At 50.5% G+C, this 17,180-nt stretch overlaps 1 protein-coding gene across 2 annotated transcripts in view; it reads right to left on the bottom strand.

The window, feature by feature from the left end:
- Nucleotides 1-298: 298 nt before the first annotated feature.
- Fbxw4 (F-box and WD repeat domain containing 4) overlaps nucleotides 299-17,180 on the bottom strand; it is an 83,034-nt gene continuing 66,152 nt past the window's right edge. Inside the window, exons 6-9 of one of the 2 annotated variants that reach the window (XM_021151882.3) lie at nucleotides 13,806-13,871; nucleotides 1,915-2,055; nucleotides 1,374-1,515; nucleotides 299-963 (exon numbers count right to left, since the gene is read on the bottom strand). In XM_021151882.3, the coding sequence (XP_021007541.1) occupies nucleotides 844-963; nucleotides 1,374-1,515; nucleotides 1,915-2,055; nucleotides 13,806-13,871 (469 nt within the window). In that variant the 3' untranslated portion in view covers nucleotides 299-843. The remainder of the gene's footprint in view (nucleotides 964-1,373; nucleotides 1,516-1,914; nucleotides 2,056-13,805; nucleotides 13,872-17,180) is intronic. The other variant, XM_021151884.3, reaches the window with a different exon arrangement.

The raw sequence follows: 17,180 nt of genomic DNA, 5'->3' as shown, positions 1-17,180 counted from the left end.
CTCCTCTGAGGCCAGGGTGGGCAAAGGGGACGTTTAAACATCCAGCTAGCTTGGAAACAGCACAGAACGCTAAGACACTGTGGTTAAAAGAACACGGTTGCCGTACTGTCAAAGGTGTGTGTGATAGGACAGAGGCGAAATGTCACCATAGCTCAACAGCCGAGAGTCCTCCGACAGTTCCTTGTCTACACCCTGGGGAGGTTCTTGGGGACATAGAGCCATAGTTTTGTCCTTTCCCTGTACACTGCCTTCCTGGACCCACTTAGAATGACCTAACCACCAAAGAACCAGATTTGTCAACAATTAAATTTTATTTTTATAAAAATTACAATGGTAGCATGTTTCCCATAGCAGGACTGAGGAACAGCTAGCCCGGAACCCCAAGCTGACAGGCGTTTTTTGTCCTTCCTTCGTTTCAAAGCAAAGCAGACTGGTACCTCAGGCAAGAGCCCAGCTCCAAGATGTTGGCCAAAGTTACCATCTGACTGAGGAGGCGGCTGAGACCAGCACAAGTTCTAGCAACTGCATCTCTTTCTGTCCGGGATGGTGAGAGCCCTCATCTCACTCTGTAGGCTGCAGTAGTGCTGGGAAGGGCTCAGGAGAAGGCCTGACCCTACTATAAACACCTAAGTTCAGGTACATTCTCCTAAGAGCACAGGAGGGCCCATGTCAGAGTCGGCCCAGTGTCCAGGACTCAGTGCTTCAGGTGCCAGGGCATGGTGGCCAGAGACCTAGGAGCTCACTCAGCAGGGCTGGGAAGAAGAGTGAGGTATCCCCTCACCTGCCAGGCAGGAGAGGTCCCTGAGTAGCTGACTTGCCCAGCCCCTAAGCAGGGCTGCTCTGTCATGGGTTCTGAAAGTCTAAGACGTGGAGGTTGTAAGACAGCGCAGCATAGAGATGCCTGGTGGTGAACCGCAGGCAGTACACAGGGCTGCTGAGTGGGGTCGACGTCAACGAGAAGGCCTGCAAGGGAGACACAGGATGAGAACCTCTCAAGTGGGAGATGGGGTGCCCTTGCCCCACTCTTACCCAGCCTACTCCCCCCAAGAGACACCGTCTTGCAAAGGAGGCTGGGACACAGGAGGCTGGGACTCTCTCTTTACCTACGTGGCCTTTCACTGTGAACACTGAAGGCTTCTAAGGTTCACTATTACTGTCCACTGAATGGTTACATCCCAGATTGGCACCTCTGTGCCCAGCCACCTTCCCGGGGATATTCTTGACATATGCAGTGGCCCAGGGAGGAGTTCAGACCAGTGAAACAGAATGACGACAGCCGGCTTTAGGTACACCTTGGGCTCGTCACCCGCTCTCAGATGCAACCCACAATGAATCTTGCCATCCCAGAGGCATACATTAGGCGGGACACTTACATGCAGGCAAGCCCGCTGGCGTCGGTCCCACAGCCGCACAAGACCATAGTAGGAGGAGCCTGTGGCCAGCAGGTGGTTACCGTCTGTCTGTAGGCAGTAGAAGGTACTGTCATGAGGCTCCTCCCACTCCATGACACATTTCCTGTCCAGGAAGAGAGAGTGATACAGATAGGTTTGGATGCCCTCCACCTAACCCAGCTCAGGGATAGAGACTGGTTAGGGACCCCTAATGGGCTCAAGTGATGTGAAGCCTGACTCAACCAAACCTAACGGAGCCTTGGGCCACCGAGGCAGCACATCCTCATCTGTATTTCCCAGCAGACAACCTGACGGAGGACCCGTTGTAGAGGCTCTAAGAAATGTCTGCTTTTTCAGTCTCCCTGGCCACAGTGACCAGAGCTGCCGAAGGGTAGGGAATCTGACCTTGATATGGCCTTGCTGACACGGAGTCTCTGTGCCCTGGGCTGACTCAAAACTAAAAAGAGCCTGCACCCATGCCAGGCTCCTGTGTGTCTCCCCCTCTCCCTCCCAGCACACTCACCGTGTACTTGTGCGGAGGTCCCAATAGCGAACATAGGTGTCATAACCACAGGACAGCAGTGTAGAGGGGGACTCATACATGACATCTAGCACCCCAGCCCCTGGGGGGAAGTCACTGCCCAGATGTGTGATCAGCTGCCCACTGGAAGAAAAAAGGAGGGTAGCCGGTGAAAGGTGTCCACCTGGGTGCTCCTGAAGAGGAGGGCTCAGGGAAGATATGGCAAGCCACTGGACCTCCAAATAGCAACATGGCCCACCCCTCCCCCAACCCCCCAGTCCCAAGCCAAAGCCTCAGTGGGGCAATGCGGCAGCCGTCCTCCATCACACCTGCATGCCGGCTGCCTGCTCCCTCTGGGGCAATGAATGGGTCTTGCTGAAGGGGTCGGCCCCCCTCAGAAGCACACACTTGGTTACTTTATACTCCTTGATCTGGCAGGTCATGCAGTTCTGAGCTGTCTGAGTCCAGTGCCTTAATTCTTGCCTGTAATCTCGGGCTCAAACCTTATTGGGGATAAAGACCACACAAAGGGAGAGAGGAGAGTCCTAGGAAATGTTAAAACAAGTAAACACCTTTGTGTCCAGGGACAGAAATAGCTGAGAAAGCAGCTTAGTGCGCTGGTCCCTGGTGTTCTCGGTCTCTGGCCCCCAGCCCAGGGCTAACACGCCTCTATGATCACAGCCCCCAGCCTGCTGGGCTCCAGCCTGCTCCCCCACCCGTACCCCGCCCGGTGGCCGAGAACTGATTACTGAGAAGAACAATTTCTTTGTGACTGTGTAATTCCCTCCGTGACCGCGGCAGTGGGCAGACCTCTCACCCCATGCCAGACCCCTAGCAACCACGTAGGGGGGCCTCTTGGCCCTAGCAACTGCCCCTCAACATCAAGTGCACCCGCTAATCCTTGTGGCCAGGGGACGGGTCGATGTATTGAGCTTCTGCAGAATGTCTGGGGGGACGATGGAGGAGAGGCACCCTCTAGGCCTAACGCCTCAGCCTCCTTTTTAAGGTATGACAGGAGAAACAAGGCCATAGACACATTACAGGACCGCTCAGGTAAGAGGCCTGAGCAGTTGTCAGCAAAAGGCTTGAAACAGGCGAGGCTGCCAGCCATGTGTCTAAAGATAGACGAGCTCCATGCTGTCCCCATCAATCAGACTCTTACCCAGCCTACTCCCCCCAAGAGACACCGTCTTGCAAAGGAGGCTGGGACTCTCTCTTTACCTACGTGGCCTTTCACTGTGAACACTGAAGGCTTCTAAGGTTCACTATTACTGTCCACTGAATGGTTACATCCCAGATTGGCACCTCTGTGCCCAGCCACCTTCCCGGGGATATTCTTGACATATGCAGTGGCCCAGTGTTGGCCTGAGGAGATAAAGACAGGCTTGTAGCAGGGCGGTGGTGGCACACACCTTTGATCCCAGCACTCAAGGGGCCGAGGCAGGTGGATATGAGTTCGATGCTAGCCTGGGCTACAAAATGAGTTCCAGGAAGCCAGGGCTCTCACACAAAGAAACCCTGTCTTGAAAAAAACAACACACAACTAAAACAAAACAATCAGGCTGTCTTCCAGTGACTGGGGTAGACATTTTCTCCCCAGGTCAATGTCTGATAGAGACCCTGGGCCTTGCTCCCAGAGAGGCCCTGCCTTTCTAGACCAACCACCAACCACCTTGGCCATGGGAGGTGGGAGGAGTCTCTGTCTCTGGGTGCACTTGGGTTTGTGTACACCAGGGGGAGCTGCTGCGCTCCACACGTCTCCCTTTCCTGACTGTGGGCCTGCCCACTCCATTAGTAGAGCTGTAAGGAATGACTGAGGAACTCTCCCCTTTAATCTGTGGAAGTAATTTCATGTTTGTTTGAAATAGAAGATGAAAGACTTGGGGTAGGGTGGAGTCTAGTGGAGCCCCATCTGCCCACCCTGTTGCTGGGTTCTGAGAGAATGAGACCTGGGCATCCACTGCTAGTGGGGTTAGCAACGAGAGGGGGCACATCCACATTGAACCACTAATCTGGATCCTGCCCACTGCCCAAGAAGCCCCCAGTACAGCACAGCCCGAAGGGCCTGGGGGACCCTTGGCCTAGCCTGAGAAGTGTCTGCTTTCCTTTCTCTAGGACTCTCAAGTGGCCACACACACTTTAAACCACCAATAAAAAGATACACTTTCTTTGGCCTTGAGGCTCAGGACCCTCAAGGCTCTGTTGTAAAGCACTGCAAGGTTAAGTTCAGAGCATCAACTGACACACCAGGCTCTGGGAAATGGCCTGTCTCTTCTAATAGTGGCCCAGCGGTGCCACGGGAGCCCTGCTGGGACTTTGATTTGGGAAAACAAACAGAAATGGCACCATGGGCCCTTCAGGTTCCCACCCCAGGCCCAATTTCCTTAGAAAGCTGTAGTGCTGTGGTGCTGAGGGAGAGACTGGTCAACAATAGCCCAGCAGCCTGTGTCTCTGTCCCCTCCTGCGCTGCTGTTCTCACTGCAAGTGTGTTCTTGTAAAAACGATTAGATTGCAATTTGTATAACGTGGTGACCCCCAAATTCAGACATTTCACCCCTTTTCTCTGGAAAGAATGTTAAGAATGCGACTCAGCTTCTCACTGTAGGGGGCAAAGGGGGGCGGTGTGCGCAGAGCCTTGGCTGTCCCACAACTTGTGTGGGAACAGGGCTGCAGCTCAGAGCCCCAGGCCAAGTCAGGAGCACAAACTGGGCTTGTCACTATAGAGTCAGACAACAAAACCCCTTCTCTTCCAGCTCTGTGGACAAAGCCGAGGTCTCCAGGAGCTGCTGCAGGCTGGGGACCCCCACACCCTAGCCTCCCGAGTCTGACTTCAGCAATTCTCTCTCCACCCAGGGAAAGATAAAGACAGATGGGGTGGCCCACAGGGTGAGCCTGGTGGATGAATGACACAGGCCAAGTATGCCTGCTGAAGGAGCCCTCTTCCCTGGCACAGCCGCTGTAGCTGTCTCTGTGAGGCTCTAGTACCTGGGCAGGAAGAAGCAAGCTAAGTGGGACCATCTCCCTGAGGAGTCTCTCAGAACAGAAGGCAGGGCTCCTGGCCCTGGCTCACCCTGCTGACGAGGAGAAAGAGAAATTTAATAATGTATTGCCATTAACCACTGTGGCCCAGTTGACGGAGGCATTTCCCTGCCCCAAGGCTGGACCCTGCAAAATCTAAACACTATGCCATATTTCACTCTCGTGTGTGTGTGTGTGTGTGTGTGTGTGTGTGTGTATGGAGGGGAGGTCCTCTGTGTAGCCCTGGCTGTCCTGGAACTCACTCTGTAGATCAGGCTGACTTCTAACTCAGAGACCCACTTAGGATTTGAGGCGTGAGATGCTGCCCACGCTGCCCAGCAGCCCTGCTTCACTCTCGGCCCTGGCCCACACACTCACCACAGGCCTCTTGTACTAGAAACCCTCTGAGGCTCCCTGCCACAGTGACACGAGCTTGCGGCTCTCACATTTTCAGCTACTTGTAACATCCTGACTATGAGCGGGCTCCCTGGAGCCCGTGCATGGGCGCTGTGCTTCCCTTTGGAATAAGGACTCATCTGGCACGTGCTACCTTGAACCGGAACAGTGGTTTTGGGGGAAAGAAGCCTGGCAAGCTGACATCCTTGCTCCAAGGGCAAATGGCCTGAAGGTTACATCAGGCCCAGGATCACTAAAGAAAGTAATGGGCCCTCTTTTCTCCCTCCCTTAACAATTAACCGAGCACCTTCTATATGCAAACTATCATGCTTTAACAGAAATTACAGAGATGTGAGCTGCATATAAAGGACGTACTGTCCCTCTTTTCAGTGAGTATTCTGTCCAATGAGGGAGAGAAGTCTAAATGTATACTCACAAACAGAAAAACAACTTTCTATGAGGAAAATCAGCATTTTGGGTGAGGGGAATGAGTGATTCTTTAGTTAGTGATGGGACTGTGACAGGCAATGAGAAGGAAAGGCATTGATGGAGGTGATGAGGCTTGGGGGGGAGGGCACGTCACAGTCTCTGGCACCCAGGCCACAGGCCTGTGGAAACACAGCCCTACCTGCCATAGAGCACCGTGAGGCTTTGGGGCAGAGTAGCAGTCTCAGATCAGCCCTCGGATTATGAATAAAGAAGCCAATGCTACAGAGAAAATACCTTCAAGTTCACACATCAAGAAAACAGACCAAGAAAGCTGCAACCACAGCCTGGTAGCCTCGTGAGAGGAGTGGAGATGGCTCTGCAGGCTCAGGTGGCAGACAGCTGCCACCTCTATAGCAGCTCTAGCGGCTGAGTCCCTGTGTCTGGGAGGCACTACACTGAGTGCTTCATAGACTCTGGCTCATGGAGTCCTTAGCATGGGCCTGGGGTCTCCTAACACCACTGTACAGATGAGTAAGCCAAGGCTCAGGTTGCCCCTGGTAACCATAAGTCAAGACCATGGATTCAGGCCTGCCTGCTCTACCGCACTCTCTTGCTGGTGGCCTTCCCACCTTTCTCTCATACACACAGGACCTTAGATATCATCTGTCTAGTCCCGCAGTTGGCCTGCTCCAGTGGACACAAGGACCAGCTTCAGGCCCTCACTTGTGCTTTGTGGGCCTCTGTACCTCACGAGTGCGTAAGGGTCTGGTCCTCATTGGGAATATGTCCCAAATTTAAAAGAAATAAAAAAAATTTTCACGTGGCTCTTAGAAAGGGTTGCGGGTGCCACAGTGCACTTATAGAAGTTGGGGCAATTTCAAGGACTCAGTTATCTCTTGTCATGTAGGGTCTGGGGATCAAACTCAGGTTGTCAGGCTTGATGACAAGACACTTTCTGCCCACTGAGCACTTGCCCCAGACTCCAAATGTAACAGTGGAGCTGTAGGATAAAGAGATGATGCTGAAAGCTTTCACCCCTGCCACATCAGGTCTGAGGAGAAGACACATGGTATCTGTCACATGTATGTGTGTGAGCATGTGTGTGTGAACATGTATGTATGTGTTGAGCATGTGTGTGTGAGCATGTGTGTGAGAGCATGTGTGTTTATGAGCACATGTGTGTGAGCATGTATGTGTGTGAGCATGTATGTGTGAGAGCATGTGTGTATGAGCATGTGTGTGTGTGAGCATATATGTGTGTGAGCATGTGTGTGTGTGAGCATGTGTGTGTGAGAGGATGTATGTGTGAGCATGTGTGTGTATGAGCATGTGTGTATGAGCATGTATGTGTGAGCATGTGTGTGTGTGAGCATGTATGTGTGTGAGCATGTGTGTGTGAGAGTATGTGGGTGTGAGAGCATGTATCCCCTCTCCGGCACCCACCAGAGCACACGTGTTCAGACACACTGGCTCAAAGGCCAGGCAGCCAGGCAGCCCACTTTGTACTGCTAACAAGGCGACATAATTACAGGAAAGGGCAGCCAGGCAGATAAAAGGATACAAAATTTCAACATCTGTTGCCATAAAGGGATAAGGAGAAGTGAAACGCAAAGTATCAGTTTGGTGTCAGCAGGCAGAGAGCCAATTTCAAAGAGTTGAGGGGGACAGAGGGGACAAGAAAGCAAAACCAAGGGGGGAGAAAGAAAAAGAAATTACAGGGTTCCTTAAAGAAGTAAAGAAAAGGGAGAATGAAAAAGCTGTCAGTAATACTTTCAAAGGAGAAGGCAGGTACTTTCAAGAGGGGCAGTCCCATAATCACCCTGACTGAAGGCCAGGCCCCTGTAACGGGGTGGGGGAGAGGAAGGCCTGGGCAGACAAAGCCACATCTGGGTGGGATGGGGCATGTGTGATGTCCTTAGCATACCAGCCTGGGCTGACCATAGTTTCCATCTCCATCCATGTGACCCTGCCGTTCTGTCGTCAGCCCTGTGTTCATATCCTGTGCTCAGCACAAGCTGAAGCCACATTCCCAGATACCTGGGGTTAACCAGGTAGCCCTGGTCAGTAGGCTAGCTCAGTACTCAGTAGAAGAGGCCATGGGGACAGATCAGGGAGAGCTTCATGAGGGGACAGTATTAGTGCTGACCTGGAAGGTCTCCTTAGGCAGAGATTAGTTCTAGTATGGGGCTGCCCTGAGCAAAGCCTAGGTGGGTGGGAAACCCACTCTGCCCGTTCCCTGCAGAGAAGAGATTTGGTAGCTTCCTTCAGCAGAGGAAGAAAAGCATAACAGAGAACAGTGGTGGCCCCGGCCTCAGGGAACAGAGATAAAGGGTTTGTATAGCGACATGTGAATACACACCTGCAAGGTGGAGTATCCAGAGAGCGCAATACCTCTGAACAGTGAAGTCACCAAAAGCCCCCTACCCTGCTTCCCTACCTCACAGTCCCTAGGATGGCTTATGTCCAAGGGCTGGACCCCCTGTGAGACCTTCAGGTCTGTAGTCATAGTAGCTTACCTGTCCCTAGCCACAGGGGACCCAGAGTGCTCTGCTCTTAGGGACCAATGCTAAATGCAGCCAGCTCAAATGCCCCCTGGTAGAAAATGCAAGCCCTAAAGCAACAGCAGAGTCAGTGGTGGAAGGTCTCCACCCTCCAGTAGCTAGAGATGTGTGCACCCCTGGAGACTAGCCAAGTGCTTTGTTGAAATGCAGACAGAGGATGCAAACTCTATCTTCTCCGGGCTTCAAGCTAAGGGATGGCTTTCCCTCAGAGCCTACCTAACAAGACTACCTCAGTGGTTGGCTGTCATTAGGAGGTATTGGCAGTTGAAAATGAATACTGGGCCTGGAGACTATCAGAAATCAAGTCCTGTGCAACTCGAAGCTATGCTGTGAGAAAGAGGCCCCATCTTCCTCATTGGAAATCCCCTCTCCTTGGGCTTAACTTTACAGTGCTGTTCCAATAGAGGAAAAGGCTGAAAAGGAGATATACCAGCAACCTTGACCAGCCCCTTCCTCGCCCCTCTTCCCTGCTTGGCTCCTGAGTACCCTGAAAGGGCTGTGCTGTCCCTCTGACCACAGTGGTGGGTACCTGAGAGATGAATGTGGCAACAGCTCTAAAGGGGACACAACTGGTGTCCAGTGGGGTAGCTGCACTTCCTGGGTGTCCCAGCCCCCACCATCACCTCAGGGTAGCTCAGATGCTGAGAGCTACCCCACACCCCAAGTCAGTACACACATAAAAGGAAATTCAGGCTGTGCTCAGGTTTCGGCGGTGACAGGTTAAAAGCAAAGCATCCAGGCAGTGGCACATTCCGCCCAGCCAGCGTCCTGCCGGCAATACCACTCCACCTCGCAGATTGCCTGTCACTCAGGCTTTGGTGTTATTGAAAGATCAAACTTGGTCCTGCCTGTTCATTACCTTAATCCTGTTTTCTACACGGCTTTATTATCTGCTTGGGCTTCTTTAGGCAAGACAGCTTCAGAGCTGCCCTGGCCATCCATTTCCTCCACCAGGGCATCTCCGTACTCCCTGGCCTGCTCAGTTCTCTAAGCTGAGCACAATTCTGGATACAGGGTAGATGTCTGCTCAAGGTCTGGCTCCTCCTATGGGTGATGAGGGCAGTCTGGGGCTAGAGAAGAGGCATTACCATGTGATACTAGGGTGGCCCTGTCACAGGCAGAGCCCAGAAGGTGGCAGAGAATACAGTGACAATAATTCATTTGGTTCCAGGACAATCAGAGACCTCCGTTGTCTTGTGCCCATTCTTTTTTTTTTTTTTTTCTTTTCGGTGTGTGTGTGTGTGTGTATGTGGTTTTGAGACAGGGTTTCTCTGTGTAGCCCTGGCTGTCCTGGAACTCACTCTGTAGACCAGGCCGGCCTCGAACTCAGAAATCCGCCTGCCTCTGCCTCCCGAGTACTGGGATTAAAGGCGTGCACCACCACCACCCAGCCCTGTGCCCATACTTATTTGTGTTTGGGGTTGATGACATCTAGAGATTTTATGAAACTGGCGCTGCCCCTTAGAACACCATACTGACCCTAGTGCCTCCAAGGCAGCCACAGGCAGCTTGAAGATATCCAGTTGAGATGTTGCTAGACCATGGTGGTGTACTCAGACCACAGTCTGTGAGCCAGGCCCAGGCAGAGATGACGGTCATGAGCTACAGCTGTGTGGCTGACTGAAGCTGCTGGCACAAATGCCCATCCCAAACCACAGCCCTCCTGGCAAGACCCTCCTTGCTGTGGGGCTGGCAGTTCCCTCTACACTGGCCAGAGGCCACAGGTATTCTGGGAATTGAGGCGAGATCCTCACAAACCCTTTGGTTCTGAGGGAGAAAGCAAAGGTGCCAGGCAGTGGGGGAGGGGCATTTTTCAGGTATCCAGTAACAACGACTTCTGGAGTTGGGGACACTGAATTGCCATTTTTCAGTCCCCACCGTGGAAAGCAAAGTTCAGAGAGGTCCTAGATGAGGCTGGTAAGTGACAGTACAGTTTTGATTGGGACACTGCTGCTTCCAGCACGCAGCCCTCTGAGAGAGGGCTCCTCTTGCCTTGGCCATAATCACAAGGGGAGGACAGGTGGCAGTCGTATGGAATGAATTCATGAGAACAAATTCCACAGTGTGCAGGATGCCAACAGCCCCAGGACGTGAGACCACAGGAGCCTGAGAAGTCTGAGCTCGGCGGACAGTGGTGATGGGACCACTTATTGCCTGGACAAAAGCAGTAGATCTGAAGGGAGAGAGGCCACAGCACATCTCCCACGAGACCGACCACACTTGGACTGCTCAGTGCTCAGAGGGACTGAGACATAAACTGTAAGGTACAAATGACCCTGGAGCCAGCATGAGGTCAACTGCATAGGGCACTACTGACCCACCCTCATGTTCCTGCCTGTTAACCAAACCCTGATTCTGCAACACCTGCCTCTCTCCCTGTCAGTGCTGTTATGTCCAGGGGAGGCTGCTCTTTTCTCAAGCCACAGAGGCAAAGCACAATGGCTCCGCCGTCCTTGCCTCTTGCCAGGGTTTGGTTTAGGATGAGACATTGAACATAGTCTTGACAATTAGATGTGAGGAGAAGTCCATTCAGCATTCCTGGGAAAGGCTCTTTCACAGTAAAGTGGTCCCAGGCACATATAGGTCTTCCTTCTACTTCTACAACTGAATGTTGTCTTATGAGTTGGTAGCACTGTTGTCACCAAGCCACCATGACTACAGTGGCAGGAGAAAGCTGAGTAAGGATGGCCCTTCCAGGTCTGGAGCCACCCAACTCTGGGCTCTTGGGCATCTTTGATCATAATTCCATTCTTATTTGAACTAGATTTTCATTACTTAGAGCCCAAAGCTACATTTAACTGATGAATTCTGTTTGTGAAGAACAACTAAGGAATAAAATGGTGGGCCTGGGAAAAAGAAGACCCCAGAGGAGCAGGCACAGGTTTCCAGACAGCTGGAGGCCTGTTCTACAGGAGAGATTCAGCTTGCTTTCTGTCTGGGCGTACAGATCCAGGAAACAAATGGACCTCAATAAAGAGTGGGCATTCTGGTCCTCTGAGCTGAACAGAGAGACAGTGCAGTTTGAAAAGACTCTGAGCATCCTAACCCTGTTCTCAGATTTACCATCAGAATATACACAAATGCTCAATTAAGTGTCTTGTGTTGAGAAATCCCCTGGAGAGAGAGGCTGTGGGTCGTATGCTTCAGAAGACGACGTGAGGAGACAGGGCTAGGGAAAAAGATGAATGAGACAGGCAAGAAACAGCCTTCTTCCTGCCGTACAGTGTGATGCTCAAAGCCCAGGGCTAGCTCAAGAGTTTGAGATGTGGCACAGCTGATTAGAGGAAAAGTCAATTTAGATGAAAAATTTAAGCTTGAGCACTGAAGAGATGGCTCAACAAGAACACTGGCTGCTCTTCTAGAGAACCCAGGTTCAGCTCCCAGCATCCTCACGGCAACTCACAACCATCTGTAACCCCAGTTATGGGGGATCCCACACCTCCTTCTGGCCCCCACAGACAAATACATGTAGGCAAAACACATACACATAAATGTGAAAATTTTTCTTAACTTAAAATTTGTTCTACAGAAGACATTAAATTAAAAGGACAAAAGACAAAGTCTAGAAGATATTTGTAAATCACATATTTGACAAAAGACTAATTCTAGACTACATAAAGCTCGAAACTCAACAGTAGAAAAGCGATGTAATAGGCCAGGGACATGGGCATCACATGGGCATTTTGCTAAACAGGACACACAGGTGGCAGATGAGCAGATGAACATATGTTCAGCATCATTAGCTATCAGAAAAAAAAAATTAAAAATCATAATATCACACTAGAACAGCTAAAATTTAAAAATAGTGACAATATCAAAGCACTGGTTAAGATGTAAAGAAAACCAGATACCTGGTACCCTGTTGGTGGAGATGCAAAATAGTAAAGATGTGCTTTAAAAAGAAAAAAAGTTTGGTAAGTAAAAAAAAAAAAAAAAAAGAAAGAAAAAGAAAAAAAAAGTCTAAGCAATTGTCTTCCTTGGCATTTGCCCCAGAGAAATCAAAGTGTATGTTTACTTTAAAACCTATGCATAAATGGTCATAACAACTCATATGTCCCTTCCTGGGTGAATTCTCCAATGGAGAAACAAACTTTGGTGCATCTATGGACTATTATGGACTATACTCAGTAATAAAAAGGAGTGAGATACTGACATGTATGTATAACATGTCTATAGGTTTAATTGCAATATGCTGAGGGTTTTTTTTTTTGTTTGTTTTTAAACAAAAACAAGCCGGGCGTGGTAGCGCACTCCTTTGATCCCAGCACTTGGGAGGCAGAGGCAGGCGGATTTCTGAGGTCGAGGCCAACCTGGTCTACAGAGTGAGTTCCAGGACAGCCAGGGCTACACAGAGAAACCCTGTCTCAAAAAAAACAACCAACCAACCAACCAACAAAAATTACCTAATCTTTCAATTGTTTTGTTTTGTTTTTCTGAGACAAAGATCTGCCTGTCTCTGCCTTTCTTGTGCTGGGGTCAAAGGTCCATGCCACCATGCCTGGCATTACAAAGCTACTTTTTTTTTTAAAGAAGATTTATTTATTTTATATATGTTAGTACACTGTTGCTCTCTTCAGACACATCAGAAGAGGGTGTCAGATCACATTCCAGATGGTTATGAGCCTCCATGTGGTTGTTTGGAACTGAACTCAGGACCTCTGAAAGAGCAGTCAGTGCTTTTCACTGCTAAGCCATTTCTCCAGCCATACAAAGCTACTCTTAAAGGAAACAATCTATATGATTCCATTTAAATCATATCTTTAAAATAACAAAATTAGAGGCAGAGAGCATCTAAATGTTTGTGAGTATTAGAGACGATGCAGGTCTGACTGGGAAGGGTGTCTGACAAATCTCTATCATGACTGTGGTGGTAGGTACAGAAAAAGGCCCATGAGATCCCACTGCTGGTGCTCTGCTTCTGAAACTATGTTATATAAATGTCATACAAGCACCCCGCTGATCTCTCTGTAACATCCTATAAACATACAGTTATTTCAAAATGAAAGTTTTTGGTTGAAAAATTAACAAAACTAAAACAGACTTGCAGAGAATCAGAGAATGCATTAAGCTTGCTGACTGGAGAACTGTGAAGAAAACCTGCTTGCATTTTAATCATCCTACACAATTATTTTATGGGTTCTATAGGCCACCTTTGAAACTTTTTATGGTATAAAAATGCCCCTCTGAGGATAGAGTACACAGCCAGGAACTCTTCAGGAAAGATATATTAAACCCAAGTAGTTACTATCAATTGTCCATGAGCACACTCACCTGTTCCAGGAGATTTCAAGGGTCTCCTCAAGCTAACTTCAAATAACTCCCCCAAGAAATGCACTGCAGCTGTTGCTGGGTGGAGGTGGGATTTCTCCCGCCTCCTCTGGTACCACCAGGCCAACTGAGGCAGGGGCTGGCTAGCTAGCTCTTCCTTTGTCTCGCAGCTGCCCTAGCCTGCCCCCACTCAATGCTGCTGTGGGCTTAGGAATCTCTTACCTGTTGAGGTCCCAGATTCTCAGAGGTGAGAAGTGCCCACAACAAGCTGTTCCAGTCACAAAAGAGCTGCCAAACAAAAGGAGAACAGAGTTAGAGCTGGCTTGTCAGAACTTGTGGCGGAAATGGCTACACACTAGAAATGCTGGGCTCGTTGCCCAGGGATCATGGGGTTAAGCCAGAAAAAGAAACATTGAGAGAGCAAGAGGAAGTATCACAGAAATCTCTAAGACAACTTGGTGCGAAGAGGGGTGCAGCCTCCCAAGGCTGTCTGACTAGAGGCTGCAGAGCTTCAACCACAGATACGCCTGCTCTTTGGAGTGGGGCATGTCACCTCTGACCACAGAAGGTCGGCAGCAGACCTCTGCCTCTGCATGGGCAGCTCTGAGCCCAAGGCTGTGTGAGCTGGTGAGAATGTACCTGCGTGAGACTTGAGAGCTCAGTGCTATAAGATCCCCTAGGAGCATCCTACAGGGACTGACCAGTGACACCCCAATCAGACGGAGACTTTCCAGAAGGGTTTAAGAGTTGGGAAACCAGGCATGGTAGAGCATGCCTTTAATCCCAGCACTAAGGAGGCAGAGGCAGGTGAATCTCTTGAGTTTGAGGCCAGAACTCAGGCTAGTCTATGAAAGTGAAACCCTGTCTCACCCCCTACCCCAAATAACGCAAGACTGACAAAGTTGTACAAACACTGGACAAATAGGAAAAGCAAGTGCATCTCCAAAAGCATGTTGTAGCTTTCGGGGAGCAGGGCCAAGTAGCCAGGTCTGCCGAGGGATGAGATATGGTTAGGAAGAGTCTCAAAGAGTACCATGGACACTGCCAACAGGCAGGTGAGAAAACGCACAATTTCCAGAGTCTCTCAGAATGGCCAACGTAGGCAGTCTGAGTGGTTTCATGCTGCGGAGGCTCAGGCACTGTGGAAAGGATCGGTCTGCCGAGCCTCAATACTGGGATGAGAGCTTGAATAGCTGAGCTAGAGCAGACCTTCATCATATCATTTGGGAGGGGCGGAAGGGGAAGCCTTACGAAGCCTAATGTCAATCAGTAAGATTAAAGGCACTGGGCTGGGGATGGGCCAGGGCCCCACATGTCCTGCACCGGGGAAGGAAGACTGGATGCATTAGTGATACCTCACAACATGGGCAAGCAGCCCTTTGGCCTGCAGTGCCCAGCACCTGTACCCACCATGTCAGTGGGAGGTAGAGTTCTACAGAGAAGGGTCTGAAGAAGGCAGTGCCTTGGACAGTGCAGCTGGTGAGGAGTTAGCTAGCAGTTGCTGATGAGGGAAATGTCTGGGCAGGCACTGGCTGGTTTAAGTACCAAAACTGTAGACTAGTGCCCACCTGTCATCTCCAAACTGGAACAAGGCCAGACAAGACACCCAGGGGCTCTCGTGCCTCAAGCCAAAGCTTCCTCCAGGAATATGACAGCATCCCAATTTCCTCTTCATCTACTGCCAGCAGCCATTCTACCATAAAGTGGCAGTGCCAGGCAGCTACCGATCACCAAGGAACCAAACTACAGAGGCAGGAGGTGCTCCCCTTGCCTCCCTCCTCCACAGTTTTCTCTTCGGTGTAATCCATTAATAACTGGTAAAGCCAATTACTTTGGGTTGGAAACATAATAGCTACTTGGAAATCATTGGAGCAGGCAATTGGGCTCTCCAGACTTTTGAGGAGTTGAGGCCAGGTGAAGGGTGCCAGCACAGACACAGGCATCTCTTATGGAAGTCTCTAAGGCCTCTTGGCCACAGGCCTAAATTAGCCTCAAGGTAAATCAATAGAGAAAGCTGGAGGAGGAGCCTGGAAGCTAATCCCTGCCACTCCTGCAGCCCTGACCTCCCAGCAGGTGGGGTAGGGGCAGAGGAGGATGCAGACCCTTCCCAGGGAGGGCAAAGGAGGATGCAGACCCTTCCCAGGGAGGGCAGAGGAGGATGCAGACCCTTCCCAGAGAGGGCAAAGGAGGTTGCAGACCCTTCCCAGGGACTCCAGGCTTTTGCTTGACCTTCCCACCCACCCCTGGCCCTGACCATCTGCCACCGAGAAGGCCCCTCTCCTCCTTGATGACCTGGACAGAACACCTATAAAAGCTTCCCCAATGCTGTTCTTTCCCCTTTGCTTGGTGCTGTGAAGCTAGAATGTCTTTCTGGCAAAGAGTTTAATAACAAAGTCATGTGAACTACAGACTGCAGACAGACTGATCAATTCGGCAACAAGCCCGATCCACAGGGAATGCCTGGGCTTCAAGGAGCCGAGCTGGCTCTAGATGCAGTCCCACGCTCCTTGAACTCCTCCCCAGTGCTGTGGCCATGCTTTGTGCCTGCCTTCTTCTGCCCAGTGCCTGTGGTCATTATGAAGAATGTGGCAAAAGCCACTGACTAGCCACATCTGAAGGTAGATGCTAAAAGCCAGTGAGCCTGGTCAACCCCGTCAAGGGCTGCCATCACTCAGCACCTCCCCAGCATTGTCTAGATAGAAGTTCTGAAAGGGCGGTGGGGTGGGGTTGTGCCTCTTGGCAGTTTTATCCTCAGTTCTCTAAGCGCCACAGCCCTCTCTGATCTCCGAGATTCCCCACTAGTACTCCAGTCTAGTACAGTGCCTAGCTCAAAAGGCTCTCAGTACAGTCATGAGATTGACTAGAAAGGGCCTCCCAGAGTTTAAAGCCAATCATGCAGGTGGTCCTTCTGCCTCTTATAGGAGTATGACCCAAACCATCAAAGACTCAGACCTGAACAACATATGACAGGTATCCACGGGTGGGGGGGTGGGTAACAAGTCCCTCAGACTCCATAAGCTATACTTTCTAACCACAAAGCCCTGGCCAGAAATTAGCCTAAAGTTTCTTGTCCTTTCTCAGCCCTTGCCCAGACCCTCAACTTGGCGCTGACTATGTACCGTAGGCAAGCCTGACATCACAGAGGCCATAGGTACAAATTGGACACACAGGTATCCAATCAAGAAAGATACTAGGAAAGTTAAGGATCCTATATGCAAGACAAAGAATAGAAAGAAAATTCAGAAAAATGGAGGATGAGAAGGATCATTAACCCTTGTAGGTCTGAATGAAAATGGCCCCACAGGCTCATAGGAACTGGCACTGTTGGAAGGTGTGGCCTTGTTGGAGTAGATGCAGCCTTGTTAGAGGAAGTGTGTCACTGGGGGCGGGCTTTGACATCTCAGAAGCTCAAGCCTAGTGTGACTCATTCTCTTCCCGCTGTCTGTGCATAGGGGATGCAGAACCCCTAGCTACCTCTCCAGCTCCATGTCTGCCAGTAGGTTAAGCTACTTGACACCATGTCTCCCACCATGTCAATAACGGACCAAGCCTCTGAACTGTAAGCCACCTCCAATGAAATGTTGTCCTTTATAAGAG

Source organism: Mus caroli, unplaced genomic scaffold (genome assembly GCF_978045245.1).
Source record: "Mus caroli unplaced genomic scaffold, Mus_caroli_1 scaffold_20, whole genome shotgun sequence".
NCBI lineage: Eukaryota > Metazoa > Chordata > Mammalia > Rodentia > Muridae > Mus > Mus caroli.
This window is presented reverse-complemented; position numbering and strand designations above follow the sequence as displayed.